The 17,698-nt window shown below is 38.4% G+C and overlaps 2 protein-coding genes across 5 annotated transcripts in view; both read left to right on the top strand.

The window, feature by feature from the left end:
- dock11 (dedicator of cytokinesis 11) overlaps positions 1-4,283 on the top strand; it is a 67,432-nt gene extending 63,149 nt beyond the window's left edge. For all 4 annotated transcript variants that reach the window (XM_067580560.1, XM_067580559.1, XM_067580562.1 and 1 more), the window contains one exon: positions 2,680-4,283. Coding sequence is in view for 3 of the 4 variants with exons in the window: in XM_067580559.1 (XP_067436660.1) it covers positions 2,680-2,769 (90 nt within the window). In the remaining variant the exon portion in view is untranslated. The remainder of the gene's footprint in view (positions 1-2,679) is intronic.
- Positions 4,284-5,427: 1,144 nt separating this feature from the next.
- Positions 5,428-17,290, top strand: LOC137174225 (interleukin-13 receptor subunit alpha-1-like). The gene is made up of 10 exons (XM_067579398.1): positions 5,428-5,916; positions 8,346-8,482; positions 9,309-9,468; positions 9,557-9,656; positions 10,495-10,658; positions 10,848-10,978; positions 11,205-11,346; positions 12,244-12,343; positions 13,160-13,244; positions 13,336-17,290. Exons 1-10 carry the CDS (start codon positions 5,844-5,846, stop codon positions 13,432-13,434), a joined length of 1,191 nt encoding a protein of 396 aa, XP_067435499.1. The 5' UTR covers positions 5,428-5,843; the 3' UTR covers positions 13,435-17,290.
- Positions 17,291-17,698: the final 408 nt, after the last annotated feature.

Here is a 17,698-nt window from a genome sequence, read left to right as displayed (position 1 = left end):
AATTTTAATAATTTTAATCTGGACTTGTCTTCACTATTTTAACAATAGGGGATGTTGCCCAACATTATTTTAGGGAAAGTCAAAGACTGGGGCACATGAGTAAGTAACATACAATTGAAAAACCGACACGGGTAAATTTTACCCTGTGGCAGTGCTAGTGTTAAAGTCATTCAAATGGAAAGATCTTAACAAGGCGTTCAAAGTTTGAAGTGGTTTTGGCAGGAAGGGCAGACATTTGGCATTCGTTGATTTCCTCCTTTGACAAATGTGTTGGTTCACTACTAGACATCAACAGGTATTTACAGATTTACAGATAATGACAAACATTGGCGCCATAGATGGTGTTGAAAACAATGCAAATGAGAGAAGCCACTAATCAAATATGTTTACATACACACAGTGACCTGGTTAGGGTTGAACCATTTGCATGTCCACACATGTAAAAACTGCATCCTGGTAGTGGAACCACAGCCCTACTCCTGATACCTCGCGCAATCCAAAACAAACCAGGACACTGTGGCGAACAAACACAAAAGTCTTAAGTCATGTACTTGTGGCTGCAGAAGCTAAACCTGTCATCTTTAGAGCAAAGAAGAAACAAGATTCTGTCCTCTGAAAGTAAAATAATGTAATTACCGGTTAGGTCAGACAGATTATGTATTGATGTGCTCAAATCTGCAGCACATTAACTGCAGGATGCTACTGTTCGACCACAAGTCAGCTCTAAACTAAAGTGGGATCATCCACACATGATGATGAGATGAAATGAAACAGTGTAATCATGTATTCAAGGATATCCTCAGCTGGGATACAGGACTGCATATAAACACTTAATGAGTAGTCTAATAACAAGATGATAAGCAAAGCATTTCTACACTGGTCTAGTGCCTCATTACGTAACAGAATGTTTGGCCTCATTTTGATGAGGTCTGATTACTGCAGGGGGCAGGTCCACGCTAGTAAGAACAGAAACTGAGTGGATGAATGCCTGTTCCCCTGGAAACAAAGTGATTTTTCATGCTGTTAAAAAATCAGATATCACTACATATCAACACTGGTGTATAAAACAGAGTTCTGCATGACATATGTGGTCAGCATCACTAATGATAAATAAATACAAAACCTGTGATGTTTATTATCAAAGGGTGAGTCTGGTTATATTCTATATTGTTTCTTGTCAGCATAGGCCATTAAAAGACCAAAACAATAAATTGATACTACAAACAAGTATTGTGACATGTTCCTTCATGGCTACTGCAGTTTATTTACATGTATACTTAAAGTGTTCCTTTCTCACTGGCTCACCAAGTCTGCCACTAAAAAATAGTCCCCACCCCCACAAAAAATACACTCCAGCCTCCTGTTTGAGTAATGTTTGCTAAAAACTTAGGAACAAGGCTGTTTTAGAAAATTATTTAGCTTTTTTTTTTTCAAAGTCAGATTATATATTTGTGACCTGATTTACATATTAAGGAGTAACAAATGAGCTTGGAGCTGAGTGCCACAGACAGGCTCTGGGAATCAGAAAGTACTGCGAGATGCACTAATAAATTGTTGGTTTTGGCTTCGTAAAGGGATTTGTTGCAAAATAATTTGCAAGAACACCAGTCTTATTTCTTCAATGTGCATCTGTTTGCTGTTGGTATGAGTTATGCCTTTGTGTAGATGTAGGTGATTGCAATAAATGTGCAAATGTTTTGGTAATTTTTGTTCAACCGCCTGACTGTTGAACCTGATCACCTCTTCAGACAACATTATGATTTATAATTTGTGGAATGCTGTATTGCGAAAGCTGTTAAATCATCAAGTGTTGGCATCCATCAGACTGCTTAGTTCCCTCTAGGATTTGTCATTTGTATCTAGAAGAGTGCACATAGTTTCACAATCCATCCTGCCCCACACGAGTCAAAGTCATTTTTTTGCAGATGTGCAGCAAAAAGAAAATCAATTAAATGAAATAATATGCACAAATGTAATTCACCCTGTATCACCCTGTTTACATTTACTGCTCTAAACACAGTGTCTAATAGATCCTTCTATTCTGCTGCAAGGACACTTTTGGTTATACTTCTCTGGCGCTGCAACAGCTGTTTGCCTGAAATAAATACACGTGTTTAGTAAGTGATAGTATAAACACAACTAGCTCACAGTGGAAGCCTGGTTCCAAACCTCCGACTCGCCACACACATCTCCTACTCAAACAGAATGATAATCAAATGAATACAGTGAAACAAGATAGGAATTGGGTGTGATTATCAGGCTGCCACAGTGGCTGAACATGCAAAGAAAGAGTTTGTGCAAACCACAGAAATAATCTGATATCTGAGAAATCTTGATAAGAGTTCAGAAAACAAAATAACATGCGGAACAAGGTCAGTGGCTTGACATACAGGACCTAAAAATACTGCATGCATATAGTACACAGTTAATGAGTGGAGCCATTTCATAGCTCTGTTTCATGTACCTCATTGTGTAAATCACTTCTTTTTTTTTTCACTCTTCACTTCTCTTACTTAAAGCTGCATCTCATAGTTTGTCACCTCCTGTCAGCACATGTAATTCAATGCGTGTTAACAAAAATATTGCCGGTTTGAGTTTGGCATCAGGGATTTTGTGTGTTAGCTGTGCTCGTATGTGAGAACTGACACTCATCCTGTCTTTGTTTTGTTTTGACCCAAGATCTACCAGGAGGATATGATGCGCTCGCTGTTACAAAACTCCCTCCATGTGTTTCGTGCCATCAGTGGCACCTCCACCAACCTGGGCTGACCTCCGTCCCGCCAGCCTCCTTTGGTCCACTGCCACCTCCCGCCCTGATGTATATGCTTTCACCTTTCCGTTAAGGGTCTGAACTGGATGATAACAGGGCGGCTCTGTTATGTCTGCCCAGCTATGCTTGCCAACCCCCCCTCCCTCCCCTGCCCTTCCAGATGCCATTTGGCAAACTTAAGCATCTCTGCTGGATGCACACTAGATGGTGGAGATGTAATATTCAAACCACAGCAGCAGTATTTCTGAGGAATGTATCACAGCAACACCAACTAAATGTCAGCATGTCAGGTTTAGGTGTTTCGCTGAGTCATGCTAGGTTGCATTGCACTTTTTTTTTCTGCCTTGGCGACAAACTGCAGGACTGACTGTTGTTTCTTTAGAGGGAGATACTGTATTAAATCAATTTTTCCATCCTCTCTCTGCAATGTTGCCCTTCAGATCTATGCAGGACACCACACTCTCTCCAAAATGATTTTTTTTTTTTTTTTTTTTTTACTACTTGAGTCAACTTTTAGAAGACTGTAGCATCTTTTCATTGTACCACAGTATTTTGTTAAGCCAGGCTTTCAATTCACGTAAGCAGGGTCTCCCAACTCAACTGATTCTGTTGTAACAGGCGCCCAAAGTGAAAGCACTGAGATACTCTGTCAAGCCGAAGGTTAGTGTTTATAAGCCAGAGGTGCATTCCAAGCAGGGTGACAGAATGTGATAAACAGATAAGTCACGTCTAAAGAGCAGCAGCTCATAGTGAGCGCTGGGCCAAAGTTACCACCTTGTTTGTTTAATGACAAACGTAAAAGCCTTTCCAGTCTGCTCCAAAGTAAAGAAAAGACAGACCTCAACGTTGTGTTTAAGCTGCGTGACAGAGCTGCTCCTCCGAAAGGGTTTGCTTAGTTTAAAAATAGCTAAATTTCATCATAAATGTAGAAAATATATCGGTGATAACAATGTCCTAGATTGCATATGAGGTAATAAATAATGTCACATCAGAAATAATTTCAAATTCTATCAGAGCTTTATAACAATCATTGAAACTGTGTTCTCTCAAGTCAGTAAAAGGATTTGAGGACTGGACAAATTTTTCACAGCAGCGTGATCATATTTACTTCAGTAAAGTCAGCATGTGAAGAGTTCCTCTCATGTGAGTAAAGATCCAGTGCCTTTGTGCTCTGCCTTCTGAAAAGACTCCCTTATCTCAAGTAATAAGAACCATCACATGCTGGTTATTCACAGTATTTCACAAGTGCTACACTGAAATTAGCAGATAGATTAAATAATATTTAAGCAGATGTACATAATTTGTCATGCTGTAAATTTAATTCTGTATCCATGTATGTTTGTACGTACTGTATGTATGTATTTATATTTGTAACATGTTGGACTCTTGTTCAGTCCAAATCTGTCCTAGCAGAGAGATTTTTTTTTAATTGCATTGTATACTGAAGTGCAGCAGCTTGTCAAACTTACTTTGTGAAGCCTTTTTCCAATAAAACCTGGGAAAGATATTAAAATTGAGTTCATTCTTGACAGTAGCTGAGAACATGATCCATTCAGTGGCTGTTGTAGAGCTTTGACAAGATCTTCAACAGATGTTGGCATGTTGTCATGGAAGTCAGTTAAGCCAACATAAACAAGTCCTTGCCTCTTGAACCTTGTCTTACACACACACACACACACACACACACACACACACACACACACACATACCTCCCCCACTTGTTATACAAAGAAATTATAAAAACATTTGTTAAAATGAATATTAGAATAGTGTAATATGTAAATAAGGTTTTGTTTTATGTGCCAAATAAGGTTATGTGCTACAATTAATGGCAACTATCTAAGTAACTGCTGCTTTAAAAAAAAAAAGATGCAATTTAACCTGCTAATCTCCTGCATTGTATTATCTGCAAAATGTACTTACAGTAATATGTGTGTGTATATATATATATATATATATATATATATATATATATATACACGTGTGTGTGTGTGTGTGTGACAGTGTTGGATTATCATAAACGATGCATAAATGTATGAAATTAGTATTTTAATGCTGTAGCTGGTTGAGTTAATTTTGACTATTTTATATACTGTTGGTAAATTTAATCTGTACCAATGCCTCATATTTTATAAATTGATCATATATTTTGTATGTAAAATCTGAACCTATAAAAGAACTTGCAGCTATAGCTGCCAGGTAAATATTGTGTAGTAAAAAAGTGCAATTATTCTCTCTGAAAGGGTAATAGAAATACTAAAAGCACAAGTAGCTCAAAATTGCACTAAAGTGCTTGAGGATATGCACTTAAGTTACATCCATCACTGGGGGTTCCATATATTTTTGACTACACTGTTATACTCTTTGAAAAAGGTGCTGTGTTGAGCTCCAGTCATGCATACAGAAAACTTTCCCCGCACAGCTGAGTGAAATGTACAGTCTGTCTCCTCTGCGTGTTTTTCCTGGACATGAGTTATCATCTTGCCCACTCTCTGTTGTTTGTTGCTGCATAAATCCATTACCATTCGGATAATCAGTTTAATGATTCACAGACTCATTTAGAGCCTGACGACTTCCTGGAGGGATGGATGAACACTTGTGATCTGGGACATTGCACTTAAGATCACACGCATGCGCGATCCGCCTTCATTAAGGGAGCCACAAGGGCAGTATGGTTTGGTTTTTAACTCCTGAGCGCTCAAAGTGTTTTATACAGTGGTGGGATGGACGTGCAGCTGTTGAGACAGCGCCCGTCAGAGTGAAACTACCTCCCATTGAGTCATCCCAGCTCAGACGCTCCTTCCACACCGGCTCCGCCCCGCTATTCCCGACAGAGCCACCGACACGTCGAGGGTGATCCTGGTGACTTTGTGTCCCCTGTCGTGTGATCCTGATTAATATTTATTCTTCTTCTTTTTGATATTGGACTATTCATCGCCCGAACATCAACCAGATTTTGAACTCTTATCAGACAAGATTTCTTTTTCTTTACTTGGAGAAGCTACGAGAGGATCGTGGGAGCTGACGCGCTGCCGGATCAACTGGAATAAGCGCTCAGATTCCTGAGGACAACATGACTTTACCTCAGGAGCTGTTTGTTTTTCTAACATGCAGCGCCGTGATATTGGTATTCCACTGTGAGGCAGGTAAGAACTCCTTCACCACCCGTTGTAATAACAGCTTACATTAGACAGGTATTATCTTGTATATTAAGAGCCTGGTGAGGGTTTGTAGGCGACAACACAGCTCGTTTATGATACCAAAGTTCATTTAGTCGGTGTTACACTGTATTTGGTGACCCCGTAGATTTTGTGACCTGCAGTGTTGGAAGTATACTTTACTTAAATAAAAGTGTCAATACCGCAATGTTAAAACACTTCATTACGAGTAAAAATCCTGCATTTAAAATCCTACTTAAGTAAAAGTAGGCCTACGCTATATAAGTGTTACCAGCTAAATTACCAGTATTTTAAGTAGGATTTTAAATGGAGGATTTTTACTTGTAATGAAGTATTTTTACATTGCGGTATTGATACTTTTACTTACTTTACTTTTACTTTTCTTGGCTTCCTAAGTAAAGGATACTTATTACAACACTGCAGGTAGCAGAATCTGATGTGTCACCAAATACGGTGTAACACTGGCTGTAATGACGCACATGGCATCATGAAAAAGCTCTGTCACGGAGAATGGTGAAAATGTTCACACACATTGAAACTTGGAGGTTTGGAAAAACCATAAAGTCAAAGCCGAAGCATAGTCGGTTGATCATTAGCCCAGTGATTTTTCTATAGGATTCCCTCCTATCTCTTCCGTTTGTTCAACTATAATTATCACTTATTTCTACATATTTCTAATTTCTCTCTGTCGAGTTTGAACAACAGATATTAATTCTGCTGCTCAATAAACTTCTACATGTTCACTCTGTAATAATGGTTATACCACTCGTATAGATTTGGTTGCGCCTTTACTGTGCAATGACGGTACAAGCTCTGAGTAATGTAATAATTTTAGTTTATGTAACGTAATGATATATTAATAGAATATGTTATATTTGTCGAAAATCTTTCAATATGGTGTCAAAACACAATTTGCAAAAGTGGTTTTAGGCCTACAGGAAATTGAATTTGATTCCAAAATAAAATCATTCTACAGTTTGAGAAAATGCTACAAGGTAAAGGCACCTGCAAACTCAGTAATCTATATTTAATCCGTCAGGAAGAGGTTTGCTGAAAACTGTGGATTCACTTTATCAAAATACATTCACTGTCAGTCTCAAAATATATTGAACAGAACAAACTTTTCATCATATTTGACTTCACATGCAAAGTTTGCCCACATGCTAAAATCCCACTGAATTCCCATTCTGTCCTTTTCTGTATCCATATTGTAACGCTCACTGACTCAGAACAGGTAAGAACCCAAAAGCACCACACAGAAAACAGTCAGGTAAGAAATAAAAGTTCATAAGGTTTATTCCAGTAAACAGGCAAGGGTCAGAAACAGGAGATCAATCAGAGAAGACAAATTTAACCGGCAGGGAATCAAGGCCCAGGGAATCAGGTTGAAATTCAGACAGAAAGGTTCAGGAATCAGGTAGGAAGTGCTGGAAAGGTTAGCACAACGCAGAGGACAATCTGGCAAGGAACTAGTGGAGATTTACTGATATATGTGCTGACGAACTAATGAAGGAATGAGCTGCAGTTGGGGAAATTGGCAGGAAAAACTAGGTGAAGGGAATAAGTTGATAGCATGGCTTGAGGGAGTGGCAGGATCTGAAATAACAGGAGAATTAGAAACCTTGAAAACAAACGAGTAGATGTATAAATGAAGTATAAATACAGGGAGATCAGGAAGGATTCATGACACATATGAAATATCAACTCATACTTTACGTAGCTACCCTTAGGTGGGTATTGACAAGGACAGTTAGAGTAGGAATCCTCTGTCATTTCCCATAAATCTCATTTAGTTTATGGGTGATTTTACTTGGCTTTCTCTTAAACTGAAACATCTGTGAGACAACATTATTTGTTATTTGAGCACATAGACATTCTTCCAGGAATATAATTCATCTTTTGGGATTTTCAGAAAAACAGCCGTGGGGAAATGTTTTTCTCAAACTCATGTTTGCTCAGCTCACTACCAATAAACAACCTTGATTGCACGTTACGTTAAAGGAGTTATGTCATACTTCAGCCCACTTAACCGCAGTGTGTTGCACCATGACTAATTAGTTCAAACGTAAGAGGAAGTGAATTTTCTTTTACGATGCAAAACGGGTCTATATGAAAATCTTATTTCCTTATATCATCATCCTTATATCATCGTCATTGCCAGATTAACCTAATGGGCCTGAGGCAGAAATGAGTTCTGGGTACTTATCTGGAATCATCTGCAGGTTTTTACTGTTACTATGAGAAAACCAGTGGCATCTGTGAATAATAAATGTAAAAATTGAAATTGAATTGAATTGATTGCTGGGGCTAGTGTTGTGATCCTTTGAGCCTATAACAGCATCATTAGTTGTGAACAGGTGAGGGTAATTCCTCTTTTTTAAATTCTCGTCCAACAGATCGCCTTCCTCCACCGACAGAGCTGTCATATGAATGGCTGGACCCGTTTACTGTCAACGTGTCCTGGCTGAAGCCCACCGGTCTGCTGGACAACTGTGACATTGAATATGAAGTACAGTCCTTGAAGGACACAAATGTAGGAAAAATTATGAGTTGTGTCTATTTGGTGTGGGTGGGGGGGTCTTGGTGTCCCCGGGTTGCAGCAATAAAACGATGGAGAATTAGATCCACCTCACTGAAACACAGATGTAGCCCATTAGCTACAGATCACATACTTTAAATTACATTACAGCCAAACAGTAAAACACAGTTCTTTTAGATTGATTCCAGGCAGCTCATTGGTTTCACTTCAACTGCCTTATATGTCAAGTTGAATTTACTCATCATGAGGGAAACTGTTGTGTAACATGCTTTGTGGCTCAGGAGGGAGGGCTCATACTGAAAATCTGATGATATCATCAGACTACACTTTTTTTTTGAGTACTATGAGGTTGCATTATGGGAAGTGTGGGGTGATTTTTGGTATATCTCAGCCTCAATTTTGACCATTCTTTCTGTCTCACAAGTCCCTCAATTTTATGGAAGTGCAGCACAAAATGCTAAGGATAAGAAATTGGACAAGGAGCAAGGAACAAGGAAAATCTTCCTTGGTCATCCATTAAAGGAATCTCTGGTATCCATGATTTGAGAATCAGCAACAACAACACAAAAATAACAATAATTTAATATGTCTAATGTCCTAAAACACAGAAAAAAGTACAAAAAAAATCTTACATCTCTGCTGGTTGAGTTTCATGCTGAAAATGAAAGCCCTTTTGTGTTGGATTTGAACATTTTTGACTTATTTCATTTTTTTTTTTACAATGCACTTCCAACCTTAGGTGGTTGGATGCAGAAGACAAAATGTTTGGATATGTGTTGGCATAGTTGTCATTAAAGCCCATGTTGTTTTTTTCCTTTAGCCTAGACGCACAACCTTGACAAATATCAAATGCACTTGTATGACAGAAGACATGGATTCTGACGGTTGCAAGTATACCATTCGTACTGTCAGCAAAAATCAATCTGACAGGAATGGGAGCACACCTGTGACCATAACCACTAAGGCCCCTAAGCCTCAAGGTAAGAACCAGAAAGCTGCAATGACAATGATGTAACTAACTGAGGTCTTATATTAAGATTAAGACACCTTTGTTTTTGTATTACACAGCTGAAGTGGTGAAGGATTTCAAATGTCTCACCTACCCCAATGAAATGAACTGTTCCTGGATCCCAGTAAATTCATCTCTTAAGCTGGAGCTCTCCTATAGGTGAGAATTACAGGCAACAGCCAAAGTAGAGGATATATATATATCAAAACATGCACAGTTAACTTTTAATGATGGTCATTGAAATTTTATCTGAGGGAATTGTTTTCATGTCATGTCATTGTACATTTAGGAGCATTTAACTTGCATTGTAATTGGTTCAGTGGAACTGACTCAACAACCGTGAAATCATGCAACGGCAGTTTGTTTTTATTTTTTCTCCTTAGTCAAGTGATGGTAAATGTCAGGACAACCTAGGCTCTGTTATGCAGCTCTTGCAGAAAAACAACTATGAGGAAATAGTGGGGAGGAGTTCTTCCTGTTGTTTAATTTTTCTTCCTATATATTTGAATATAAGGTTGCAAAATTCAACATTATGCAAGCCATGTGGGTTTGCGTAGCCTCTATAGTTCCTCTAAAGTGTCATTTTTACAGGAAGATATTTTACACACTATCACACTTCTTTGTTCATAACATCTAGCAATTCAGCCTTTAGGTCAACAGATAAATGTCAGGAAAAAAACAGGAATTAAGTGCCAGAATGTTGAGATCTCTTCCTCAAAGTGCTCAACTGGCCATCAGCAGCGCAGGGTGAAAATGATCGCACTGATGTACATGTGGATTTTCATGCATCACTCAGGGCTGGTGGAGTTTACTCATTTATCAGTGCACAGGGATTATATTGGTTTGAAGATAATCTGTCAGCGTTATGGACATCTAGTGGCGACTGAAGGAATTGCAGCATCAACAGTGAGGACAGAGCAAAGAGGAGCGTTTGGGTGAAATACTCTGTATAAACCATGTGTCGCTAACTCCCCACTCCCCTGTTTTATCATGACAGGATTTGTGGAAATTCTGAAGTGGGAAAACCTTTAAAATCGTGTGACAAGTTTTACAGTGATGAGAAGAGGGGCAATTGTAACCTGAAAGGTGCCATTTACGAGAAAGATATCTGCATGTGTGTGGAAACTGAAGCTGGAAGGAGCACCTTTAAACCTTCATTTGGTTGGTGTTATTTCTTAATAGTTTAATATTGATGTCATACAAATTGTGAAAAGAAATATAAAACATTTGCTTATAAAGAATACTTTCATATCCAGTGATTGAGTCTTGTTTTTATACTTTTGCTGTCAAGTACAATTGAAAAAATATTGGATTTTTTTTTGTTTGTTTGTTCTTTTACAATCTCCTCAGTGCTACCTTTGCGAAATATGAGTGTCACAAAAGAAGGAGATAAGCTCAAACTAAGCTGGACACCTCCAGAGATCGGAAAGACTTGTCACTGGATATACGAGGTCTGCTACGGACGATGCAGTGAGCCCATGGTAAGTTGACAAATATAACTGTTCATCCTAAAAATTCAAAGTTGTTCCTCTTTTATATAATGAGGTTTGTCTTTGCTACACCGACATGTTTTAAAATTTGAACATTGAGTCTGAGTCAGTTGCAAATGTTGTGCTCAGGTCGAGACATTTAAATTGAGGCAACTTCATCTTTATTTAATGAATGGCTATATCCCTAACAAAACACTGTGTGCTCAATTTTTTTCAGGAATGCAAGAACATCACTACACAAGATAAGCATTTCATGGTGGCCTACGATAAAAGATGCCGCTATGAGTTCAAATCCAGGACCATGAACAGTATCTATTGCACTGCAATAAGAAGTGACTTCACTGAAGTTGTAACTTATGGTAACTGACTAACCAATTTTACTTATAATCATTTTATTGTGTGTTTTAGTGTGTTTATTAAGTGCACTAAAGCAAAGTAACAGAGTTTTACTTTATTTTTTTTTTTATACATTCAAACAAGGCAGAACAAGCCATCTAAAATGGGATGATTCCAGACAACTGTTGAAATATTAGGTTGCTTTAAGATTTGCTACAGAGGTTTACAGAGGAGACTTTAACTCAACTCTCAACATGAGAAAACTGCTGGACAGAATGCTTTACAATATATATTTTTATTTCCTTATTAAGTCTTAATGTCTATAATTGTGGACAACTTAGATTCCTGATGAGTTTTAAAACACAAACCTATGGCACGATCAGACACTTTCACTTTCATTTAAGGCACCATGTGTACAATTTGAATATGTTGGCGCCCCCCAGTGGTAGTATCAAAAAAGACAACTTGGCACACAGCAATGACCACTAATAATGCATAGGATCTATTTTGCAGAGCAGATCCTATCATCAGCAAATCCGGTGTTTTGGTCTTTGATATTAATATAATATTTATATTGACTCTTACACACAGATTTAAACAGTGTGAGATTCACTCTGGGAACGAGGAAACATCATTAAAGTTATTAATTTATGTTTTTTTATGAGGAAAACAAATCATGTTGACTTTTCAGATTGCAACTATTGCAGTGGTTTCTTCACTTCCTTGTGCGCTGCAAATATTTCCTATCAATGATCACATGGAACACCACAATTTGATTTGATCAAGCAGGATGACTCTAAACTGGTGTGTTGGGGATGTTTTTTAGGTTTGCATTTTGGTGTACAATGTCTGACCTGAGAGAAAAAGCTTGAATTTGACTTTGGAAAAGCTGAGGAACACTTGTTTGTTGTTCATTGCAGGTACTAATGAGCCTCCTGATGGGACACTGACTGTGGTAGCCATTGTCATCCCTGTCATTCTGTCCATCTGCGTCATTTTGTCCTGTTACTGCTTCAGGAGGTACGTTTCGGAAAAAGAACTGTAGGCCTAAGTAGACCTAAGTAAAAGAGTTCTGTCTCAAAGTGTCTGCAGACAGTACAAAGTAAATCTCTGGGTGCCTAAATTGCTTTACACCAAATTGTGCAGTCTATCTCAAGCATGGATGTTGTGAAGCATACCTTTGTGAAACAGTATTGGAGACTGGCAACAATGAAAACATGTCACGGAAATTACTGCAACACCTAAACTTTGTATAAAAATTGATCTGGTGCCTTTGATCACACCACCCAAGAAGCACAGCTTATGTAATCAGCCCTGTTTATCTATGTGTTTGTGACAAATGTTTCTTAAAGAAAACTAATGATAGTATTGTCAGGAAATTAGTTGTGCACAAAAAGCCCTTTAACATGAGGAAACCTGGTGGCACTAGCATAGCTTGTGTGTGGGTGGAAAGAGGTCAACAAACCTACCCCACCCCTCAAGTACACATGCAAGCACAGCTACAATAAATAGAAAAGTGTCATTGGAAAGGAATGTTCATTACGAAGGAGCAGCTCACTGGAAGCCAGAGCTCACGTGTTACACACTCAGATTTCCTTCTCCCAGGACTAGTATGAACTCTGGATGTGATGCTTGAAAACATCAGCCAAAGTGCATCACAGTCATTTCTTTGTAATTGTAATAAAGACACAGACTTGATTTTTCAAGTTTTACTTGAAGAAAAAACATCTGCTTGATATTCTAACATTACAACATTACATTTTGATGGTGGAAACATTGTGTACCACCTGTTGCTTTCTGTCACTGACATGCTCGGTGTAATATGTCTGTTTCTAGGCACAGAGCCATTATTTGCCCCATCATACCAGATCCTTCAGCAATATTCAAGGAAATGATGATGAATGGAAACAAAGAACTCAAGGTATATTTCAGGAAAAAATTAAAATATCTATGCTCTTCTCACATGCTCTCTTTGTCTCCAGAAACACTCATCACACTGTTCTGTTTTTCAGACTCCACCGGGGAATCTGTACACACCAGTGCCAGAACCCATTGAACCCTGTAAAATTACCCTTGTGCCTGAAAACAGTGTCCTCCAGCAAAATTCCTGACATATACACGTAGACAGCAATGCCTGCAGTGCTGCTGGACTTCTACTCCGGACAAATTCATCTGGAACATTTACTGAGTAACAACACCAGGCTGGAAAGCTTTGTTTGACTGAACTCTATAGGTTGAAAGTTTCAAGTCTGTTGCACATCTGACAGGTGTGGTTAGGAGTGCACTCTGTTGCACACGCGCTATACACACCCGAGTACAATTCTACATCTCCATCTCAGCAGCTAGATGAGAACTTGAACCACCAGAGATCCGCAAAAACAAGATTTTCAGCTGCTATTAAGTTTCTCTCTAAGGCAATGCAGAGGTATGTTCCTGTGTTGGGACTGGATTAAATTCCCTGTATCGTTGGAACTACCTTAAAAAAGCCGCCAAGCTCTGGGACCCGGAAATACAAACAGGACAAGACACTTTGTCATGGCTGCCTTGTGCTGATAGCTTCCTGTTGAGGACTATGGAGGAAGATGAGGATGAGGGCAGGGTGTGTTTGGCTGACTGCATAAATGGTCCAGCAGAAGCTGTATCTACTGGGAACTGTACTAGTGGAAATCTGCCATGCAAATGAAAGAGCTCAGAAGTGCAAAACCCCCCCCAAAAAAACAAAAAACAAGGATGACTGTCATCATGGCAGCTAAACAATAGGCAGGAAGCAATAATGAAGTGGTGGGAAAGCACATGCTTCTTATCACTTGAAATGAACCCAAGACTTTACAGGAGGCCAAGAGCTGCCTTGGCTCTCCTGAACTCCACACATGAGGAAAACAGCTTGTTTGCTCTTGTTTGCATGAATACAAACACTGTCTTCTAAGGATACTACTACTGATGGTGTGACTGCATGGCAGGAAGCACAGGGTCAGTGTTGGGAGACCTTTTATCCCATCGAAAAGACGCTGCAAGAGACTTCATCTCTTATGTAAAATTTGATAAAGAGGTATGGCAATGGTGAAATTTTGAGTATCTAATCATAGAACAAAACTCCTAACATCTTCACTTCTGCTGTTCACCCATTATTAGTGCATGCCAAGAGGAATTACACTTTGTTGTCAGTCAGGAAATTTGCATGCACTCTGTTGGCAGACACTGGTAGGTACTGACTGCCACATTTACTGTAGACAGACAAACTTGCATATTTTGGATGGAAATAATCATTTTCTTTAAAGAGTTAATCTGAAACGTCTCTTAAAAATGGGACCCTGTGGTGTTCAGAAGTGTTTTCAACCTTTGTACACAGCTCATACTCTTTTGGAAAGAGAACAGTGATATAGAATTGTGTAGCTTACATTAAACTGATTACAACTTTGGTGTCTGTCTGTAGTGGCTATTTGTTGAAAAGATTTTCTCTGTCAGGTTGTGTTCAGGCAATTAAGAAATCCATTCTTCAGGCAAGATTCATGTTTAGGTTGATTTATTTTCCAGTTCAAAAGCAAACATACATGAGTTCATTATGCCGCCTCTCTCTTGCTCTGTTTAAAAACCATGTCCCTTCCTGGTACATCACCTGACATTGATACACCAGCTATCTTTATTCTTTAAGGACCAGTGTGTAGGATTTAGTGACATCTAGTGGTGAGGTTGCAGATTCCAACAAGCTTCTAATTGAGGCCTGATAATAATGTCTTCACACCAATCAACAAGTTAAATGTCACTTTTTATATTTTGAGACAATATGTTAAGAAATAAATTCAAGGGGGAGGGGGGGTTCTGACATGAATTACTTTTATTACATGTATTACTTTTACCCCTTAAATTACGCTCTGCTGTCTTTAAAAAGGCATCCAACCACTCCATCACAGTGTTTTCTGGCCAACCAGTAGTTCCACTCGATGAATCTGAGGTTCATGTTAAGAGTTGTGGGTGTTCAGTTCCCCCTGAAGCATTAGATGTTCTCCTTATAAGAACGCCAGGCTCTCTCAATGTGTTGTGCATGAGACCCTGTCTGTGGATGCACAAAGTGTTGCCTATGGTTGACTTGATAATGGATGTTACCATTTTGCAACAGTCTTTGATACATTCTCCAACAATCTGTGATAAAAACAAAACTAATAAGAACAAACTGCTGAAAACTAAAGTGAGGCTTAACTAAATTGGACATGAAATTAAAAAAAAAGTGTATAGAAAAAACACTTAGGCTGATTCAAAAGAGAAAACTATAATAGCCTGTGTGTGTGTTTAAATATATGCTTGCTTTATGTCTACAGGTTCACTCAATTGTCTGGGTTTAGTGAATTCACTAGGTTCGGGAAGGAGACTGGTGGTAGCAGACTCTACAAAGAGAGAAGACAAAAAAAAAAGAACTCACAAAACACACATGACCGCTGACTCAGGAAAAATAAACCAAAATTGCAGTAAATTAGAAATTAGGAAGTGTTCAACTCTCAGTGCTTCATACACAAATTAAATATATCCTCTGTTGGACCAAAATGCACTTATTATCAGTTATCAGTTCTCGATAGTCTGTTTTCCCTTTGAACTTTCCCTTAAGTTCCCTTAAGGTTATCAGTCATATTTGGTCTTGAGTTCCTTCGCTTCAAATGTTCCTTAATGTTGTTTGTCAACCTTGATCAGTTGCAGTCAGTTTTTAGTCTGTCCTAGGCCCAAGATGAAAAAAAAAGATCTGAGATCTCTTGTTATCACACAGTCTGAATTTCTTTGTTTCATTGTCCATCACATTGGAATTACTAATTGCTGATGTGATTCACTGAGAGAGGCTTGTTTGTCTCAGTCAGCAGCTGAGTTTACAGGAATCTGCCAAAAAATGATCAGAGATCTCAGGAAAAATAAAAATAAAATAGAATTCTCCTTAGTTAGGTTCACTTTGATTTGGTTTCTACTGCCCCTTTGGAACAGTGCAACATCCACATATCAGCATCCCGCCAAGATGAGGGCATCCACGAACAGCGATGACAATCTGGATGGCAGACGAAACAGCTCACTCAAAGATAGCATCGTCCCTCAAGAAACAAACAAACAAACAAAACAAACAAACAAACAAAAAAACCAGCCTGCACACAAGTGTGCAGAGCAGTTATCACAGCCTGAATTCCCTTGTTTCATTGTCCATCACATTAAAATTACAAGAATTAAATCTGCACCCACACAGAATTAAACAACCCTCACGATGACTTTTTTTTTTTTTTTTTTTTTTTGCTTTTTACTGTTTGTTGTTGTGCTGTTGTATGTTTTTTGTCGGGGACTACAGATGCAAATTAGCTTCAAGCTAACTCTGGTGCAGTGCATCTTTAATGTTTCAAACTGCACACTGTCCCATTCAATAAATAAATAAATCAAAATAGTAAAATAAACGGTAACATTTTCTATGACGCCCATGTCTATAATTCATTATAAATATACTTATAATATGTTATAATCTGCTTATATCACTGTATAATTATAGTTATAAGCACTCATAAATATTCATAATACTTTATAACAATAATCATAACACATTATAAGGCATTTTATAATGAATTATAAGGTCAAATATCCTGGCTCTGTTGCCCCAGTACATCTCTGAGCTCCTCTGCCCCCTTTCCAACCCCAGATCTCTCAGACCAGCTGCTCCTGGCTGTCCCTCAATGGAGGCTGAGGGATAAGGGCAATCGTGCTTTTGTAATAGCCGACCCTAAACTTTGGAACAGTTTACCATTCTCAATTAAGTGTCCCCCCCTAAAAACATTTTTAAGGGTTTTTGAGTGTCCTTATATCTGTCTGTTTCACTATTACTTATTTATTTGTGTATGCTTAGCATATTATGTTATTTTATTTTATTTTTGTTATTTTATTGTACAGCACTTTGGTCAACTCTGGAAGGTTTAAATGTGCTTTATAAATAAACTTGATTTGATTTGATTTATTGGTACTTTTTAAAGTTTTGGTATAATTTATTCTCACACTGCAGCCTCTCCTCTGCTCTCTGTGTTAGAGCTGAGCTTCTCCATACACACACACACACACACACACACACACACACACACACACACACACACACACACACAGAAGTCAGTGAACAGCAGAGCACAGGTGAAGTGAAGATAACACGAGCGTTTGTTACTCTAACTGCAATAAAATCTTAGAGAGTAAAAAGCCAATACTTTATCAATACACCTGTTCGAAAAGCATAACATGTAGAAAAGTGATGCTGTATTTCAATCTGCTCTGACCACAGTCTTTCATCCACCGCCACTATGTTTTACACAACCACAGCACGCTAGCTCAGCAAATAGTGAATTGTTACGAATAAGCTAAAACAAAAGCTGA

The sequence above is a fragment of the Thunnus thynnus genome, chromosome 22 (assembly GCF_963924715.1).
Source record: "Thunnus thynnus chromosome 22, fThuThy2.1, whole genome shotgun sequence".
Lineage (NCBI taxonomy): Eukaryota > Metazoa > Chordata > Actinopteri > Scombriformes > Scombridae > Thunnus > Thunnus thynnus.
This window is presented reverse-complemented; position numbering and strand designations above follow the sequence as displayed.